General features: G+C 37.2%; 1 protein-coding gene across 3 annotated transcripts in view; it reads left to right on the top strand.

Moving 5' to 3' along the window:
- Positions 1-16,276, top strand: part of LOC150069116 (coiled-coil domain-containing protein 50-like) — a 63,197-nt gene that overhangs the window by 13,506 nt on the left and 33,415 nt on the right. For all 3 annotated transcript variants that reach the window (XM_090343923.1, XM_090343938.1, XM_090343930.1), the window contains exons 2-3: positions 14,877-14,939; positions 15,880-16,006. In XM_090343923.1, the coding sequence (XP_090200049.1) occupies positions 14,877-14,939; positions 15,880-16,006 (190 nt within the window). The remainder of the gene's footprint in view (positions 1-14,876; positions 14,940-15,879; positions 16,007-16,276) is intronic.

The following is a 16,276-nucleotide window of genomic DNA, read 5'->3' as shown; positions in this document are numbered from 1 at the left end:
CTCAAGGAAAAAAAAATATTCCACTCTGAACAGTCTTTGCAGTGAGACAAAATAGTTGATGGGATCACATCTTAACATCTCTAGCTATTCCTGCCTGTTTGTGTAATAACTGCACATACTTTGAGACACAGGCCATCTTTTCTTTATTTTGATTTAAATTCTCTATTGTTATAAAGGTGATATACAAAGGGCCTACAGTTATGTCAGATGTAGAGTATATTTCTTTTTGGATAATATCACCTCTTCCTTTATTTTCTCCCAATTTGGCTAGCTTCTTTGAATTTGTTATAAGATCTCATCCTTACTTTGTAGAGCTTATTGTTCTAGAGGAGGAAATCTGATTTTAATGCAAGCCTGCTTATATTAGCAAACCAATGTAGGAAGACAGGTCTTCTGGTCTTTTTTTTTTTTTTTTTTGTCAGTTGTGGTCCTTTGAAGTCTAGGCCTGAGTGCTGCCCTTGAGCTCTTTGGCAAAAGTCTAGCATTCTACCACTTGAGCCACATCATCATTTCTGGTTTTCTGGTGGTTAACTGGAGATAAGTCTCATGGATTTTTATGCCAAGGCTGGCTTTGAACCTTGATCCTCAGATAACAGCCTCTTTTTAGCTATGATTACAAATGTGAGCCATCAATGCATGGTAAGTCTTCTGTGTAGATACTACCTAAGATAAGTGTAAAACTGAGTATGTTTCTAAAAAGAAGCCAGGACTCCCACTTGACTTATGGACTAGTTAGTGAACATGACCAATTAGTTAGGATATAGTGACATTAGAAATTTTGAAGATTCACTTATTTTTTCCTGTGCTTATGTTTTGATTTACATACTAGTAGGTCACTGGAAATGTGTATAGAATTCTGACAAGTGGTAACCAGAATGAAATTATGAGTTGTGCAGTTTATTTTATCGGAACAAAATTCTAAGAACATTTTACTTTATCTACTCTCTTATCGTCACTATCTTTTATAAAGCAGTTGGGGGATTTTGAGCCTTGCTCTTGGATTTTTTTTAAATTTACTAGTCTAATTTGAAAGAAAAATGCCAAAGTCTCTACTTGCACAAGAGAATTTGAAAGTGGAAATATATATGACTCAAGGATAAACAGAACTTGTAGTAGCCAGTAATTAAGGCAACTCTCTTGTCATACAAAGCCAGTAAACCAAAATGGGTTTTTCCCCCATGGTGCAAACTTGTACTTAAGTTGGGTTGGATGTGATCCTTTGGTTTTTAATGGGCATCACTGGATTCATTCTACAGAGGTTTGAGAAGATGGGCGGCTTTTCTTTCTAGGCTAAGGCAAACAGAGAACTGGCTGCCAAACCATTTGTGGGCTTGTTTAAGTGCCAGGAAAAGTGCCATTCAAATAGGGATACAACAGAAGGTTGGAGTTTCTTTAGGGATACATGGTCCCAAAATAGAATAAACAAATTCTTACTGTCTGGATATTCTTAGTGAAAAATAGGTCTGGGCTGGGAGTTTGGCCTAATAGTAGAGTTCTTGTCTAGCATGTACAAAGACTCAGGTTCTATTCCTTTGTACCACATGCATAGAAAAAGCTGGACGTGGTGCTCTGGCTCTAGTGGTAGAGCTCTCGCCTTGAGAAAGCTCAAGAACAGTGCTCAGGCCCTGAGTTCAAGTCCCAGGACTGCCTCACCCCCCCAAAAAAAGTTTCTTCACAAGATTCTGCCTACTATTGTTTCTATACTGCGATCTACCTTTTGAGGGTGCAGTGTAACAATCATTAGTGTTTTTTAAAGTAGTTGCACGAAGTCAGGTTATGAGTACAGTGTGTTTTGATTAATGGCAACCTTCCTGTCATTCTCCATCCTTTGATATGTTGTTTTATACATAGGCATAATGATCTCTTATGAGAGTAATTTGTGCATATCTTAAAAATTTAATTCCCTGCACTGCTCAGGTACTTACTGATAATTATTATTTTTCTCATAGGTGAACAAACAGGTGACACAAGATTATTCACATAGGGATTATTGAGCAGAGTGGTTCATTGTGCTGTGTGTGGTCACTCAGTATCACACTGAGCCAGTGTTGTATGCATCATCCTATTGAAAATGCTCTTTGAGAATTTCATTCGCTTATTACAGTTTTCGTATTGCCTCTTCTTACTGAATTATGAAATTCGTAAAATGTCATTTAAAAATAAATGGAGCATTTGAAAATAGCAGAATTCTTTTATTTTCCTCACTTTTTTGAAACTAACAGTAGTTTAGTTGCTTTGTAAATTAAAATAGTCCTGAATTGTTCTGGAGGAGATGACCCATATAAAATGTTATTTATTTATTTATTTATTTTTAGAGGACTAGGACAGCAATAACTTTAGGGAACTGCTTTTTTCGGATGTGATCAGTTTAATTTTCAAGGCTAGTTAAAATGCATAAATAGGCATATTTGCCAGTGTTCATTGGCAAGTATTTGGTACAGAATTAGAGATTTGGTAAGTTTAGTCAATAGCAGTTAAATGTTTTGAATTGAAATTCTAGGGCTGGGGGCATAGCTGAAATGGTTGAGTCCCTGCCCAGGCCCTGAGTTCAAATGCTAGTATCACAAAAACAACAACAAAAAAACTGTACATTTAATTTAACCATGCTGAATACCTATTTTCCTTTGCTTTCTTTGTTTCTCAGTGATTGCCATGTAAATGTGATTTTTTTCTCTTTTACCTTGGTGAGGTTAGCAAAACTGCCATCACTAGGGCTGAGGAATAAGAAAAGTAGAAGAAATGTAGTACATAAGCACTCAAGATAAATTGGTGGCTTGCACAAGAGCTGTAATATACTCAGGACTGGGTTATCAGGACATTTTGGTTGGCAAAGTAAATTATAAGTTGGTTTATAGTGTAACTCCTTCCACATACACACACACACACCCCTACACACAGGCCTGCATACATAGTGTTTTAAATGTTTTTAAGTGCTGTGGAGCTTAGCTAAGGGTTACTGCCTAAGCAGGGTCACGTTCTGATGTCTGGAGCAGTGTTAACCAATAGAATGTAGGTGGTATTGGAGATATTCAGTATTATACTCACCAACCTCATGTGGCTATTTAGGAATGGAAATGTGGTTCATGAAACTAAGGATTGAATTTTTAAAATTTAATTTTAAGTTGAAATGAATGCATGTGACATATAGAGTAGAAAAATGAGGACAGTAGACTTTAGAATAATGATAACAGTGATAAAACATACCAGTTTTTGTCTGGTTTAAGGAAGAAGTCTTTTCTGATACATGGCTTATGCAATAGGCCATTTGGAATATTTATGACTTGGAATTTGATGGACACCTTAGTGATCACTACTTGGTGGCACTGAAAAGAAAACAATTCAACAATTGTTTTTATGAGAACTCAGACTAATTGGTTTCTTCAGTAAGCTCCTTTCAAATTATGGGATCTCTTTGAGAAGAAAAGTTAAACTTAAATGTTTTATATTAATATATGTATCTTTGTTTTCTGAGAATATATAACTTTTACTTCATTATATAACTTTGGCTTCATTATTACCACAAAAAAAGTTTGGTTTCATGATAACACCAATCTGTTAAGTTCATGCCCGTGCCATATAGGATGCTTATGAAGTTATATGTGTTAAAAAATCACTTATGGTAGCTTGTGTTTCATGTGGAAAGTTTTTTTCTCTTTCCCACAGTGCCACTGGTGTGAGTGAAAATTGCTTTAATTCTACTCTACTTCTCTGTCCCTTCTCTTTCACTGTTCTTCTCATGCCCTGTCATGTACCCTGTAAGATGGAAATTTCTGATTCAGCCATTTTCTACTTTCCAATAAGTTACCCAGTGATCTGTGGTTTCTGATAATGATGTGGATGGTCTGTGATATTAAAGTAGTACTTCTGACTTGATGACTTACATTATCTCAGCATTTTCACAAACCGCTTGCCTGCAATCTGCTGTCTGTGGTTAGCTAGAATGTATCTTCTTGCCAAACAAGTGGTTTAGGTTACTGGGGTTTTTACTTTACTCTGAATTTGAGGCGTTTGAGTAGAGAAGGCCACACTTAGAAACTTCCTTTGATAAATTTTATGGGAGTGAAATATTGGGATTAAATCAGTTATTGTACTTCTTAGATTAGCTTTCTGTTCTGGTTACCCTGTGTGTTTGGGGTGTGTGTGTGTGTGTGTGTGTGTGTGTGTGTGTATCTGTGTCTGTGTGTATATTTGTGTGTGTGTTTGAAATTAGAGTTTATTTTCATTTATGGTACTAAAATACTTCCTTAAAGTGAAGACTTAACATTTTTTATTTCTGATATGAGAACTGAAAAACTTCAATTTTTACCTTCTTTGCTTCAAACTGACATGTACACACATAGACAACAGCGTGTTTGCTGCTGAATGAAACAGATCTTCCCATGAGAATATACTTACATTTTATAATATTGAGCTTTAATCTGAATTTGCCACTTTTAATTCTGTATGATCATCAGTATATATTCCAAATCTTCCAGTGATTCCAGTCTTCCCCCAAGTGATGATGTTGGTTTTGGTTCAAAGGTACCATCAATCATTTGCCTGAGTAAACGTTTCTGAGTGTTCTCAGATTCCTTCAGATACCTGTCTGTGAAAATACACCTGAGATTGGAGTAATAGGATTCATTGTCGTTTGAGATAATGTTAATTGGCTTGTAGCTTTTTAGCCTTGTTTTGAGTAAGGCAGGGAATTTGAACCAGTCAATATGCTGGATGGCTGGGGATAAAAACATTCATTGTTTTATGCTATGTAAGGAATACTTACCATCTTCCTTCTCAGGAGCCATTCTTTTCAGAAACATTCATTTGAAAATCACTGATATGAACATTGGCGATAAAATGACTCATAAGACTTTCTCCAATTTTTGGGATTTAGAATGTATACTAAGGAAATGGATATATGAAATCTTCTAACTATGATTAGTGCTGAAGTATATTATATACCACATGCTGTGACACATTGAAAGGGAAAAATAGGAAAAATGTTTTCCACTGTTTTTTTTTTGCCAGTCCTGGTCTTGAGCTCAGGGTTTAAGCACTGTCCTTGGACTTTCTGAAGGCTAGAACTCTACCACTTGAGGCTCAGCACCCTACAGCTTTTTTCTATGTATGTGGTACCGAGGAATTGAACCCAGGTCTTCGTGCATGCTAGGCAAGTATGCTACTAGTAGGCAAAACTCTTGGCCCTTCCACTGATTTTTTTTAATTGCATGTAGTATATAAAGTATAAGTATGAGTTAATAGAAATAATAACATTAGAGTTGTGGAATGAGTTGTTAGGACAGCAAAGAGGGTGTGATGGGTATAGATTGAACCCTCCCCCTCCCCTTCCCCCACATCTGTATGATAGAATCTAAGTTTTTCATAGACTTGAAAAGTTCTTTTTCTCTTTGTTTTACACCCACAACCTCCAGAGCACTAAAAATAAAAACCAAAACCAATAACTATCCCTGGATAGCTGTAGTATTGGTTAGTATTTCTTGATCCTGCATTTCTTTTACATGTTTCGATTGAACGTCTTTGTCTTTCACAAAGAAATTACAGAAATCTGTGTCCTTTCTGGGTAGTAGTTGTACTAATAAATAGCTACAGGCAGGTGGATCTGATTTAACTGTATTATGGATCTCTGTTCAGAAGGATCATCTGCTTTCCAGACAGGTGGAGTAATCATGGCATTTTGGAACCAACATAGGATTTGGAGACTTGATCAGAACAGTAGCCATACCATTGACTACCAGGACTGTAGTAAATGAGGACAGGATACCTGGGCCACTTATCTGCTCAGCCCCTGTCCAAATTAGCTGCCATTCCCTTTTGTTGTTATACTATACTTTTTTTCTTTCTTCATTTCAATGAGAAATTTTAGGCCACTGAGGGAGAAGGAACAGAGATTTCAGTAACCCTTTGTTTTATAGCTGATAAATTGCTTTAACACTGCTTAGATATCCACTTGATTTTTAGCCTTCTTGATAGTGGGAGCTTTTGTTCTCTGAGTGGTAGCTCATAGCAATATGTGCTGTTCTGAGGTTCATAATCGGGACAGTTAGGAACTTGTCTTAAGCCTATAGGTTAGCATCTGGAGGAACTCTGACTGCTCCAGGCTGGATTGTTGGTGATGGTGTTGGTAATGATGACACTGATGTTATCTTAGTTTACAAATATATAAACTTTGTTGGAGCAGCAGACATACACCATTTGTCATGATCAGTCTATAGTTTTCTGACATCCAAATTTCTTTTCACCCACTACTATTAAGAAAAAAATGGAAGAAAACCTTTTAAGAATAGACTTTTATAGATTGAGACATTTCTATTGTAGGGGAACAAAGGTGGAGTATATGTATGTTGGCTTTTAGTTTAAATTGTTTAAGATTTAGTAATTCACTGCCTTCCCAAAGAAAAGGAAACTTTTGTCATATGAAGGACCAGCAAGGGGGGCGGGGGGAAGACTGGTATATCTTAAAGGGAGAATTTTCTTAAAATCTTCCACTACAGACACTAGAGGATTTTTTTCTTGTAGGTTACTTATGAAGCACTGTGTAAATTAAAATAAGATTTTATTCTTTTTTTTTGGAGTAAATATTGGCTACTTCTTATGCTTAAGGGTCTATTCATAAGAAATAATAGGCTAAATTATATTTCATATTTTCTGTTTTTAGAACTAGAATTTGCTTTTTGAATACATATACCATTTTCTCTCAATTTTTTATTTTCTCTATTCAAAAAACCCTCAAGCATATATATGTTCAAATATCTGTCTATCTAGTCTTTTTCATTCTTTTTTTTTTTCCAGTCCTGGGCTTTGAGCTCAGGGCCTGAGCACTGTCCTTGGACTTTCTCAAGGCTAGAGCTCTACCACTTGAGCTCAGCACCAATTCCAGCTTTTTCTTATGTATGTATGTATGTAGTATGTATGTATGTATGTATGTATGTATGTATGTGGTACAGGAATCGAGTCCAGGCCTTCATGCATGCTAGGCAAGCATTCTACCACAAGGCCAAACTCCCGGCCCCCATTGTGTTTTTTTGTTGTTGTTGTTTTGTTTTGTTTTTTTTGAGCAGAAATATTTGAGCCTAGAAAATGAAGATGTTGATAGAACGTTTTTTAAATGGTTGAGAGTAAAATGAAAGTGCAGTATAATCTATAAAATTCTGAGCAAGTGTTAGCTGTAGATGCCTCCCATCCTGTCAAGACATAAAATATGTTTCTGGAATGCCCTCCTTGTTCGTAGACAGTATTTCATGTTTATAGATGAGTGTGTAGTCTATTTGTTACAAATAATTTACATAAAAGCAGGGCGATTCTTAAAGTGCCATCATTCCATAAAAGGTAAAACAGACTTGGCTGAACCAAATAGTAAATGGATGCATTACTAATCTGTGCAATATTCTGTGGGTAAAAACTTGTAGTGGTTGACTCATAGCAATTGCACTTTCAGAGTTGAGATATGATTAAATAATGACAAAAGCAAAGTGATTTTCACTTTTCTGGTTTGTGTAGAGTTAAATGCAAAAGAGTTGGAAATAAGTACTTGTAGAAAATAATAGGAGAATGTCCTAGAACAATGATGTATGCTCATTCCTTATATGTGACTGTAGGGAAAGAGAGACTTCAAAGGAGTAAAAGGAGTATGTTTAGTTTTTAACTTAGACTTTTGAGCAGAATAGTTTTAGGAAATTGTTCCCAAAGGTGTTTTTTTCCCCCCACCTTCAATTACGTTATCAGTAGAAGTATGGGTTAAGTCCTTGGTTTTTAGCTAAACTTCCTGAGTATGTTTAATAGATTGAGCAAAACATCAATTTATAGTATGTGCATGTTCACAAGTGCATGCACGTATGCCTGTGGTAGCTAACAAGTAGGAGGAGATACTTCTATTTGTCCACAAAAATCTGATAAGGAGATTCAGTGACTTTCATTCTAATTTCTAAACCTGAATCAATTCTCTGAAACACGTGTCTGAATGGGAAGGGAGAGTTGCTTAAAGTGAACTTTTAAAAAATAACCATCTTGTATACTGGTATGTAAACTGGAGGCATTCTTTCTGTATGGGCAGAAGGCTGAGGAAGAGGATCAATACCTGTAGTAGTTGTTAATGACTAAGAAATCTGTTTGAAATAAGAATGTAGGACTTTGAACTTGTTTTCATTGAACCAGAATTTCAGGGCATATTTAAGTCATTGATGCTCAGTTGGCTTTACTTATCTTATTAGTTAGTAGAGGGTAGAAATGTAGTTTCTTCTTTCTAGCAGTGCACTGGTGAAGTGTTCTGCTTTGTAAAAGGAGAAGCAGTTCCTTTCCCTGCAAGTGAAAGCCTCCCAGTTACTGGGAAGGAGAATGGGTAGTCAGCAGACTCTCCTCAAGCTGGGAGAGAAAATTGTCAAACAGATCTCTGTAGAGGGAAAAATCAGCCAAAAGAAGGAAGATGTGTTAGAAATTCAGGAAGAATGCAAAAGAGAGAGATTCAGGAAGAAGGGGAAAAAAATAAGGCAGTAAATACCAGATTTCCTTTGGCATGTGTATAAATCAGCAACACAGGGTAGAAAGGGTGCACAGATTCCCGTTCAGATGCATGCTTCTGAGGCACAGAAGTTCAGGACATTGCCTGTGACTTTTTTTTGGTCTTTTGTATATATATATATACATATATATGTATATATATGTATATATATATATTTCTGTGATTGCTCTCTCTGCCATCAGTGCTTAACCTTGTTTTGCAGTCCATTTCACATGCTAACTATTTAGAGGGCATCGGATATACTGTCCAAGTCCACTTCTCACTCCTCCTTCTAGCTCTTAATAAGCTTCACTGTTCAAATATTTTCACATTTAGTATAACATCTATTAAGTTATATTTCATCTATTTATCATCTCATTCATTTCTACCTCTTTATGATTTTGGGGATGACTTACTCATACTGAAACATAGAGCTTACTCATTTATTGAACAAACAAGTGTTTATTAGGTGATTTCAATAGAGTGGGTAGTTAGGGGGAATCTTTAACTGAATGAGTCTCACTGTATATACACATATTACTAATAGTGTAGAACATGAAGAGACCTCACAAATCCTCTGATCTACCTTCTTTCCAGACAGTTAAAGAGACAGTTGTCTGCCTGTGTACAGGGCATCTTTATGTTGATCTTGTCAGCTTGCAAGCACATAAAAAGACTTTTTTGGACAAATGTTTAGGGCAAAGGGAAGTGGCTACAGGACTGTCATTGTTAGTGGAAACAAGAATAATTGTGTATTAACTATGGTGTGGAATTTCTTTTTAATAACAGGCTAGGACAATAGACAAAAAGCTGGGGTGTGCTTACAGCATTTCGTCAAGTCTGAGTTGTGGGTGAGAATGAACATGGAAGGAAAAGGTTTGAAAAGTAGAAGATTAAAATGGATTTCAGATAAGTAGCTTAAATGTTCCCCCAGTTATATTTAAGATATACTGAAGCATTCAAGTGTAGTGTGCCAAAGAGCAAAGTTCTGTCCAGACTCTATAAACTTGACCTTACAGTGAAGTGTACTGCATTCCAGTCTAGTTAATGATTTATAAAGGTGATTGAATTTGTGACTCTTTTTCCAGCTTATATTAATGTTTCAGAATATACATTGCAAGGTCTTGAAAAGAATATATTGTCGGCCAGGTACTGATGGCTCATGCCTATAATCCTAGCTCCTCAGGAAGCTGAGTTCTAAGGATCACAGTTCAAAGCCAGCCCAGGCAGAAAAGTCCATGAGTCTTTTATCGCCAATAAAAAAAAGCTGGAAGTGGCACTGTGGCTCAAGTAGTAGAGCGCTAGCCTTAAGCAAAAGAAGCCTGGGAACATTGTCCAGGCCCAGAGTTCAAGCTCTGGGGTGTGTGTGTGTGGCGGGGGGGGGGGGGGGGGGGGGAGGGCTGTGTGTTTGTGGTGTGTGGTAGATGCTGGAAGAAATTGTGTGTGGAGTGGACAAATAGTATTTCGGAATAAATGACTGTGTATTTGGAAGGTTTTGGTAAGCTCTGCGGTGCTATATCTGTCACTGTACTTGACAATACACCTGTAAGCAGGTGTATGCTCTCCTTAATGTCATTGAGTCTTCAGGGTCCTCTTCTAGCTCAGGCCCTCCAGAGCCTCTTTTGGTAGAAGACACGGGGTCAGTTCACAGTAATTGAATTTATTTCATTTTAGCTATTTAAATGATTTTTAAATTCATTTATAAAAAGCCTTAAGGTAATCAATTATCTTTGTCCATGCCAAACCCTTCTATTTGTTTGATTTTGGATCCAGAGACCTAGTCCAGAGGCCTAACTCCCTGGTAGTAGCTGAGGGGAGAGGAACCAGAAAATAGTGTGTTTGCCACTAGCCCTAATAGGGTAGTTGAAGAAGGCAGTAGTAAAACAGAGAGAAACGAGATGTGTTAGCATGGGTGTTAGGGTGGCCATGGGAAGAAGGAGAATAAGCATTTCAGCCATTGTTGCAGCTTTAAATTTAAACAGAGGAGGAATTGGAATAAGAGACTAGAAATAGCATAAACAGTCCTGGGCTATTCTTTTTGAGGCTATTGTAAAAGGGGTTACTTTCCTGATTGTTGCTTCCTTCCTCTATGATTGGTTGATCTTTATCTCAGTTCTGGTTCAGTAAGGTGGCTAGAAGAAGTCCTATGGAGGGGGGCAGTCTGGTTCCTAGGAGAGGATTGCTACTTGCTTATGTGCATGGGGGGTGGGCAGGAGTGGTGGTGGAGTGACTGGATCTGGAGCATGCTAGGACAGTGTCTGAAGATGTTTTAATTAGTCCATTGGTGGGGTTCTGCTGGTGGTAAATGCCTTCTTTGCTGTTACCTTTGAGCCTTCAGCTTTGAAGGATGGGCATAGGGGAAGTAGCAATGCTGTTAGATAATACTTTAAACATCTTTAATATATCTTATTGTTACTGTAGAGGTGATACGCAGATTACAGTTACAAGTCAGGTAGTGAGCATAATTCCTTTTGAACCATGTCTCCTCTGCGCTCGCTCCGTTTTTTTCCCTCCCATCCCCACTCACAAGATGCACAGTTCATTTTCCACATAGCATCTAACAAGTACCACTGTTGTGTTTGTTCACTTTTTGTTTCCACCCCCCACCCCAAATACAAACCAAGAAATGAGACAAAAAAGAAAAAGAAAACAGTAGTAACAACAAAATTTCTAAATGATATGCCTACCTCAGAGCTAGGTAGACTCTCACTCAAAGGTTTATGATCGATAAGACAGATGGGCAGGCTTTTTATCCTGCTTTTACTTAACTTGTGGAACTAAGTGGGAATCAGTCCTTATTAGAAAAAGCAGATTTTCATCTCTTATATATGGTAGCAATATGTGCTTAAAAATTATACTTACGATATACATAGCATATTACAAGACAAAAAAGCACAGAAAATACTGAAAGCCAGGAACCTAGGCTGTGGGCTGTGTGTGTAGCTCTTCACTTTGAGCCCCAGAACTAAAACAAAACAAATGAAGAAAAAGGAAGAAAAAGGAGCCCACCACTCAAATACATGTCAATATTTTGCCTAAATTTTTTCCCTTTGCTGTTAATGCTAAGGCATCCCTCTTTTCATCTCTCTCTGGGATTACCACTATGTTCAATTTAGTGTTATATATTCAAAAACCAAGTTTTAAATTCTAATGTACCTGTCTAGAAACTATGTGCTTTTTTAAGTGTATTAAAAATAAAAATATAAATATTTCAGGTATATAATTCTCTGCATGGAAAAGCTATAATAATTTCATATTTTTTATCTTAATCAGCATGATGTGGAAAACATATAAAATATGTGTTTGACATATGTGATGGTCTAATAACATACATTGAAATACCTTATGAAGTTTTTCAGTATAATCTATAAAATAATAATTTTTTGTGAACTAGTACATATATCACTTACATGATTGTATATTTATGTGATATATGTATATGTAATACTGAAAAATACTCTTTCTAAACCATAGTTACCTATACTATTTGCTAATTTTGTTATTTTATTTCTTTTCCTTTTATTTGGGTGGGGGTGGGTGGGTCATGGGGCTTGAACTCTGGGCTTGGGTACTGTCTTTGAGCTCTTCAGCTGAAAGCCACCATTCTATCCCTCAAGCCACAGCCCCATGTCTCCTTTTCTAGTGATTAATTGGAGATAAGAGTCTCAGAGTCTCATAGTGTTTAGTGTGGGGGCTGACTTTGAACAGTGGTCCTCAGATCTCAGCCTCCCGAGTAGCTAGAAATACAGGCGTGAGCCACCACACCCAGCTTATTGTGTTATTTTCTAGCCTGTGAATGTTTAGCTGTTTGTGACAGATTTTGTACATTGTTTCTATGATCTAATGATAGACATTCATAATTTGGAAAATACCATTTGAATTTAAAAAAAACTGATGTATATAAGCAGTAGCTCTTGTATTCTAATAAAACTACGCCAACTATAAATAGTGTGTTATAATAGCATTCTTTTTTTTTGTTTTCACTGGATGAACATTTTATTATGTTTACCTCCCCCAAATTATTCAACATTTTAAGAGGAAGCAGTTTTTCTCAACATGGGAATTTACTGTTTGATTGAGCACAATTAATACAAATTACAAGTGTAGTTACAGATTGCTCACTGGTGAGAAAGGCTGTATCTAACATGATAATTTACACTTTAAGACATTTAATAGTTTGGTCTCTTTCACAATAATGTTATTCTAACACTTGCAGGCATGACTGTGAATGTCCTTTCTCATTGATTTTCTCATGAATATGTAATGAATTCTAATGTATACTGATTTTAGATTTATTGGAAAGTATAAAACTGCTACATTTTGATCGTATTATTCTCTGATGGGATGCTTCATAACAATACTGTTGAGTGTTGGTTTCATGGATGTGGGAAACAGAATGTAATTTTGAGCAATGCTTGTTTCTTTGAAAGGAAATATTTTAAATCAGTTCCATAGAGGTTACTGGGTTTTTTTGAAGTTTTTAAAGGAAATACAAGAGCTTTTTATTGTTTTGTATCGTATTTAATGATAGAAGAACAAATCAGAAATCCAGATGCTTGCCTCATCCCTATGGCTAGATAACTTGTTCTTTGTGGGTTTTTTTGTTGTTGTTTGTTTTTTGTTTTGTTTTGTTTTTTTCTTTTCCAACCTCTCTTCTCATCACATAAGCAATTGTCCCTTGTCATCAGCAGCAAAATGAAACTAGGATTTTTCCCATGGTTAACAGGAAAGGTTAGTTGGGCAAGTTGAAGGGAGTGAGAATGCATATACAATAGCATTCTGTTTGTTGTTGTTTGGAGATTGGTACTTGATGATGCTTTTGATCCTAGTTTACCAACCATTAAACTGAGCCATGCCTCCAATCTCTATAATAGCATCCTTTTTTTTTTGTGTGCCAGTCCTGGGCTTCAGCTCAGGGCCTGAGCACTCTCCTTGGACTTTCTCAAGGTTAGAGCTGTACCACTTGAGCCTCAGCACCACTTCTGGCTTTTTTCTATGTATCTGGTACCGAGGAATCGAACCCGGGTCTTCGTGCATGCTAGGCAAGCACTTTAACCAGTAGGCCAAACTCCCGGCCCCTATAATAGCATTCTTATACGTAAAACTTGGTTGTATTGAAAAATTAAGTATCAGTTTATTGAAGGCTCTTAGACAGTGCATATTGGTTAATATAAGTATATCCTCAGATGTTTTGCCTATGGTTTTCCTGGGTTCAGGTAATGTTGTTACAGTGCCAGAACAGGAAAGATTTTACTGGTTTGAATACCCCCAATCCCTGTCACCAGTGCCCTACATATATAAAAATCTGAGTAAAATTCCCTTCTTATTGACCCTCAGGTTCTCGCATATAAAATGAGGAAGTCAACTAGTTCATTTTGAAAATACTTTCATTCTTTGATATACAGTGACTCAGTCTAGGTCTGCCCATATTAGAATTTCAAAGACTAGAACTTTCCATGGGAATTACTGCTTTTTCATGCATTAAAGAGTGATTATTCTTTAGTGATAATCACAACTTGGGAATCACATCTTGGGGGGGAGGTGTGGGGGAGAGAAAGTGGGAGAAATATGTGGGAGGGAGTAACAATGTTGGAGAAGAAATGTACTCACTACCATATGAATGTAACTATAACTCCTCTGTTCATTACCCTGACAATATAATAAAATTAAAAAAGTGATTATTATTAAAATAGAGGTTTGTTCCTGAGGGACTAAAAAAGGTGGTGTTTTTCTATAAAGACACTGTAACTCCCTGTGAGAGGACCCTTGAACTAAGAATGGCTGAGGCTTAGGCTCTGCTTCTTTGAACTCTTCTGACCCTGCAAGAACTCCACTTTCACTTGGCATCAGTGTGAAAGCATTGTTAACTCTTCAGTTACTTCAGCAACACTTCTTCCTATAAAGAAGTGCCCTGGAAATTCTAGACCTCTGGGCTCTAAGACTGTGGATAGTAATCCCTTACCTCAGGCCATTATTTTGTGACACTCTGAGCTGGACACTGAGCAGGCACTGAGTGAAATTCTGGAAGTGAAGTCTTCATGTTTTTATGCATTTCAGGTTATAAAGTTGATCATCTTAAAATAATTTTCATTGATTTTTTTTTTTTTTTTGCCAGTCCTGGGCTTGGGCTCAGGGCCTGAGGACTGTCCCTGGATTTTTCTCAAGGCTAGGACTCTACCACTTGAGCCACAGCACCACTTCTGGCTTTTTGCCAGGATTCGAACCTAGGTCTTCGTGCATGCTAGGCAAGCACTCTACCACTAGGCCAAACTCCTGGCCCCGATTTTTTAAAAAAATAAACCAAGTACATTTCATATTAAAATATAGCTAACGAGCGTCTTTCTCTCTGCCTTTCCTCCTTTACCCCTCCCATCCTCTGCAGTGTGCCGAGATTTTGCTGTTCTAGAGGACCACACCCTTGCTCACAGCCTTCAGGAACAAGAGAGTGAGTAATGACTCTTACTTATTGGCCTTCAGCTTCTTCTTTTACTGGTAACTTGAGGCTTGTTTCTTAGAATGATATAGGAAAGAATGTAGTGACCAAGATGCACTCTACATCCATTCCAGAAGGATTGGTCTAGGTAAATGACTTGATGAAAATGAATTTATGAGTGTTTAAGACTTGTCAGGGGTGTGAAGCCACTGCTATGTGTATAGGAGGATTCAATAGATTTGAAGAGAGAGACAGTGCTGGTAAATGTATCCAAGATATGCCAGGACCTAGCATAAGAGTCTGTTCTTGTCCTCAACTAGTGGACTGAACACCTTTTCTTGGCAATCACAGAATTTATATAAAGTTACATTGTAGACTTTTTAGAAAGTACTCTTTTTTTAGAATGTGCTCTTGTAGGACTGGGAGTTTAGGCTAGTGGTAGAGTGCTTGCCTGGCATGAGTGAAGACCTGGGTTTGAAAAAAAGCCAGAAGTGGTGCTGAGGCTCAAGTGCTAGAGCGCTAGCATTGAGAAAGTCCAAGGACAGTGCTCAGGCCTTGAGCTTAAGCCCAGGACTGGCAAAAAAAAAAAAAAAGTGCTCTTATAGAAAGTAAAATTAAGTTTGTACATATATGAGTTTGTGAATTTTTAATCATTTATTAATTTATCAATATAAAGTGAATTGAAAAATGTGGCTAATGAAGGAGTAGTAATATGATAATATGATAATAGAGCACGGGCCCTGGCTTAGAATATTGGTGAAACAATCCTGGCATCACCACTTTTTTTGCCATGAGACCAGTGCAAGTGACTCTTTTTGCCGGCAATAACAATCTCTGCACTGTTCTTTTAAACAGTAAAAGCCTTCTTAAATTAATTATGAGGCCTATTATTATTAACCAGCAAAGCCATGGCAGCATTGTAACTCTAACTCTCTTCGATCATTCTGCCCAGTTGAGCATCACCTGGCGTCGAACATTCAGCGGAGCCGTTTGGTCCAACATGATCTCCAGGTGGCTAAGCAGCTCCAGGAGGAAGATCTGAAAGCCCAGGCTCAGCTCCAGAAGCGCTATAAAGACCTGTAAGGATTTGGGGAGTGGGGATTGTCTGTGGAGCCAGCAGCTAACTAGGACAGGGCAGGAAATTCCTCCTGTTCCTTTTTTTTGTTCTCTTATAAATCCTAGTAATTTTCTTTTATCTGAAAAAAAACCCCAAAAACCTTTTTTTTTTTTTTTTTTTTTTTTTTGCGGGGGGTACCATTAACTTAGTTTATGGCAGGCTGCGTTAATTCCTAACAGTATAGTGACTTCATTCCTTGAATTTGATTTTTATATCTCAAGTGTAAGGAGAG

This window comes from Megascapheus bottae, chromosome 1, assembly GCF_031878675.1.
Source record: "Megascapheus bottae isolate mThoBot1 chromosome 1, mThoBot2.hap1, whole genome shotgun sequence".
NCBI lineage: Eukaryota > Metazoa > Chordata > Mammalia > Rodentia > Geomyidae > Megascapheus > Megascapheus bottae.
The sequence above is the reverse complement of the archived record's forward strand: the minus strand, read 5'-3'. Positions and strand labels throughout refer to the sequence as shown.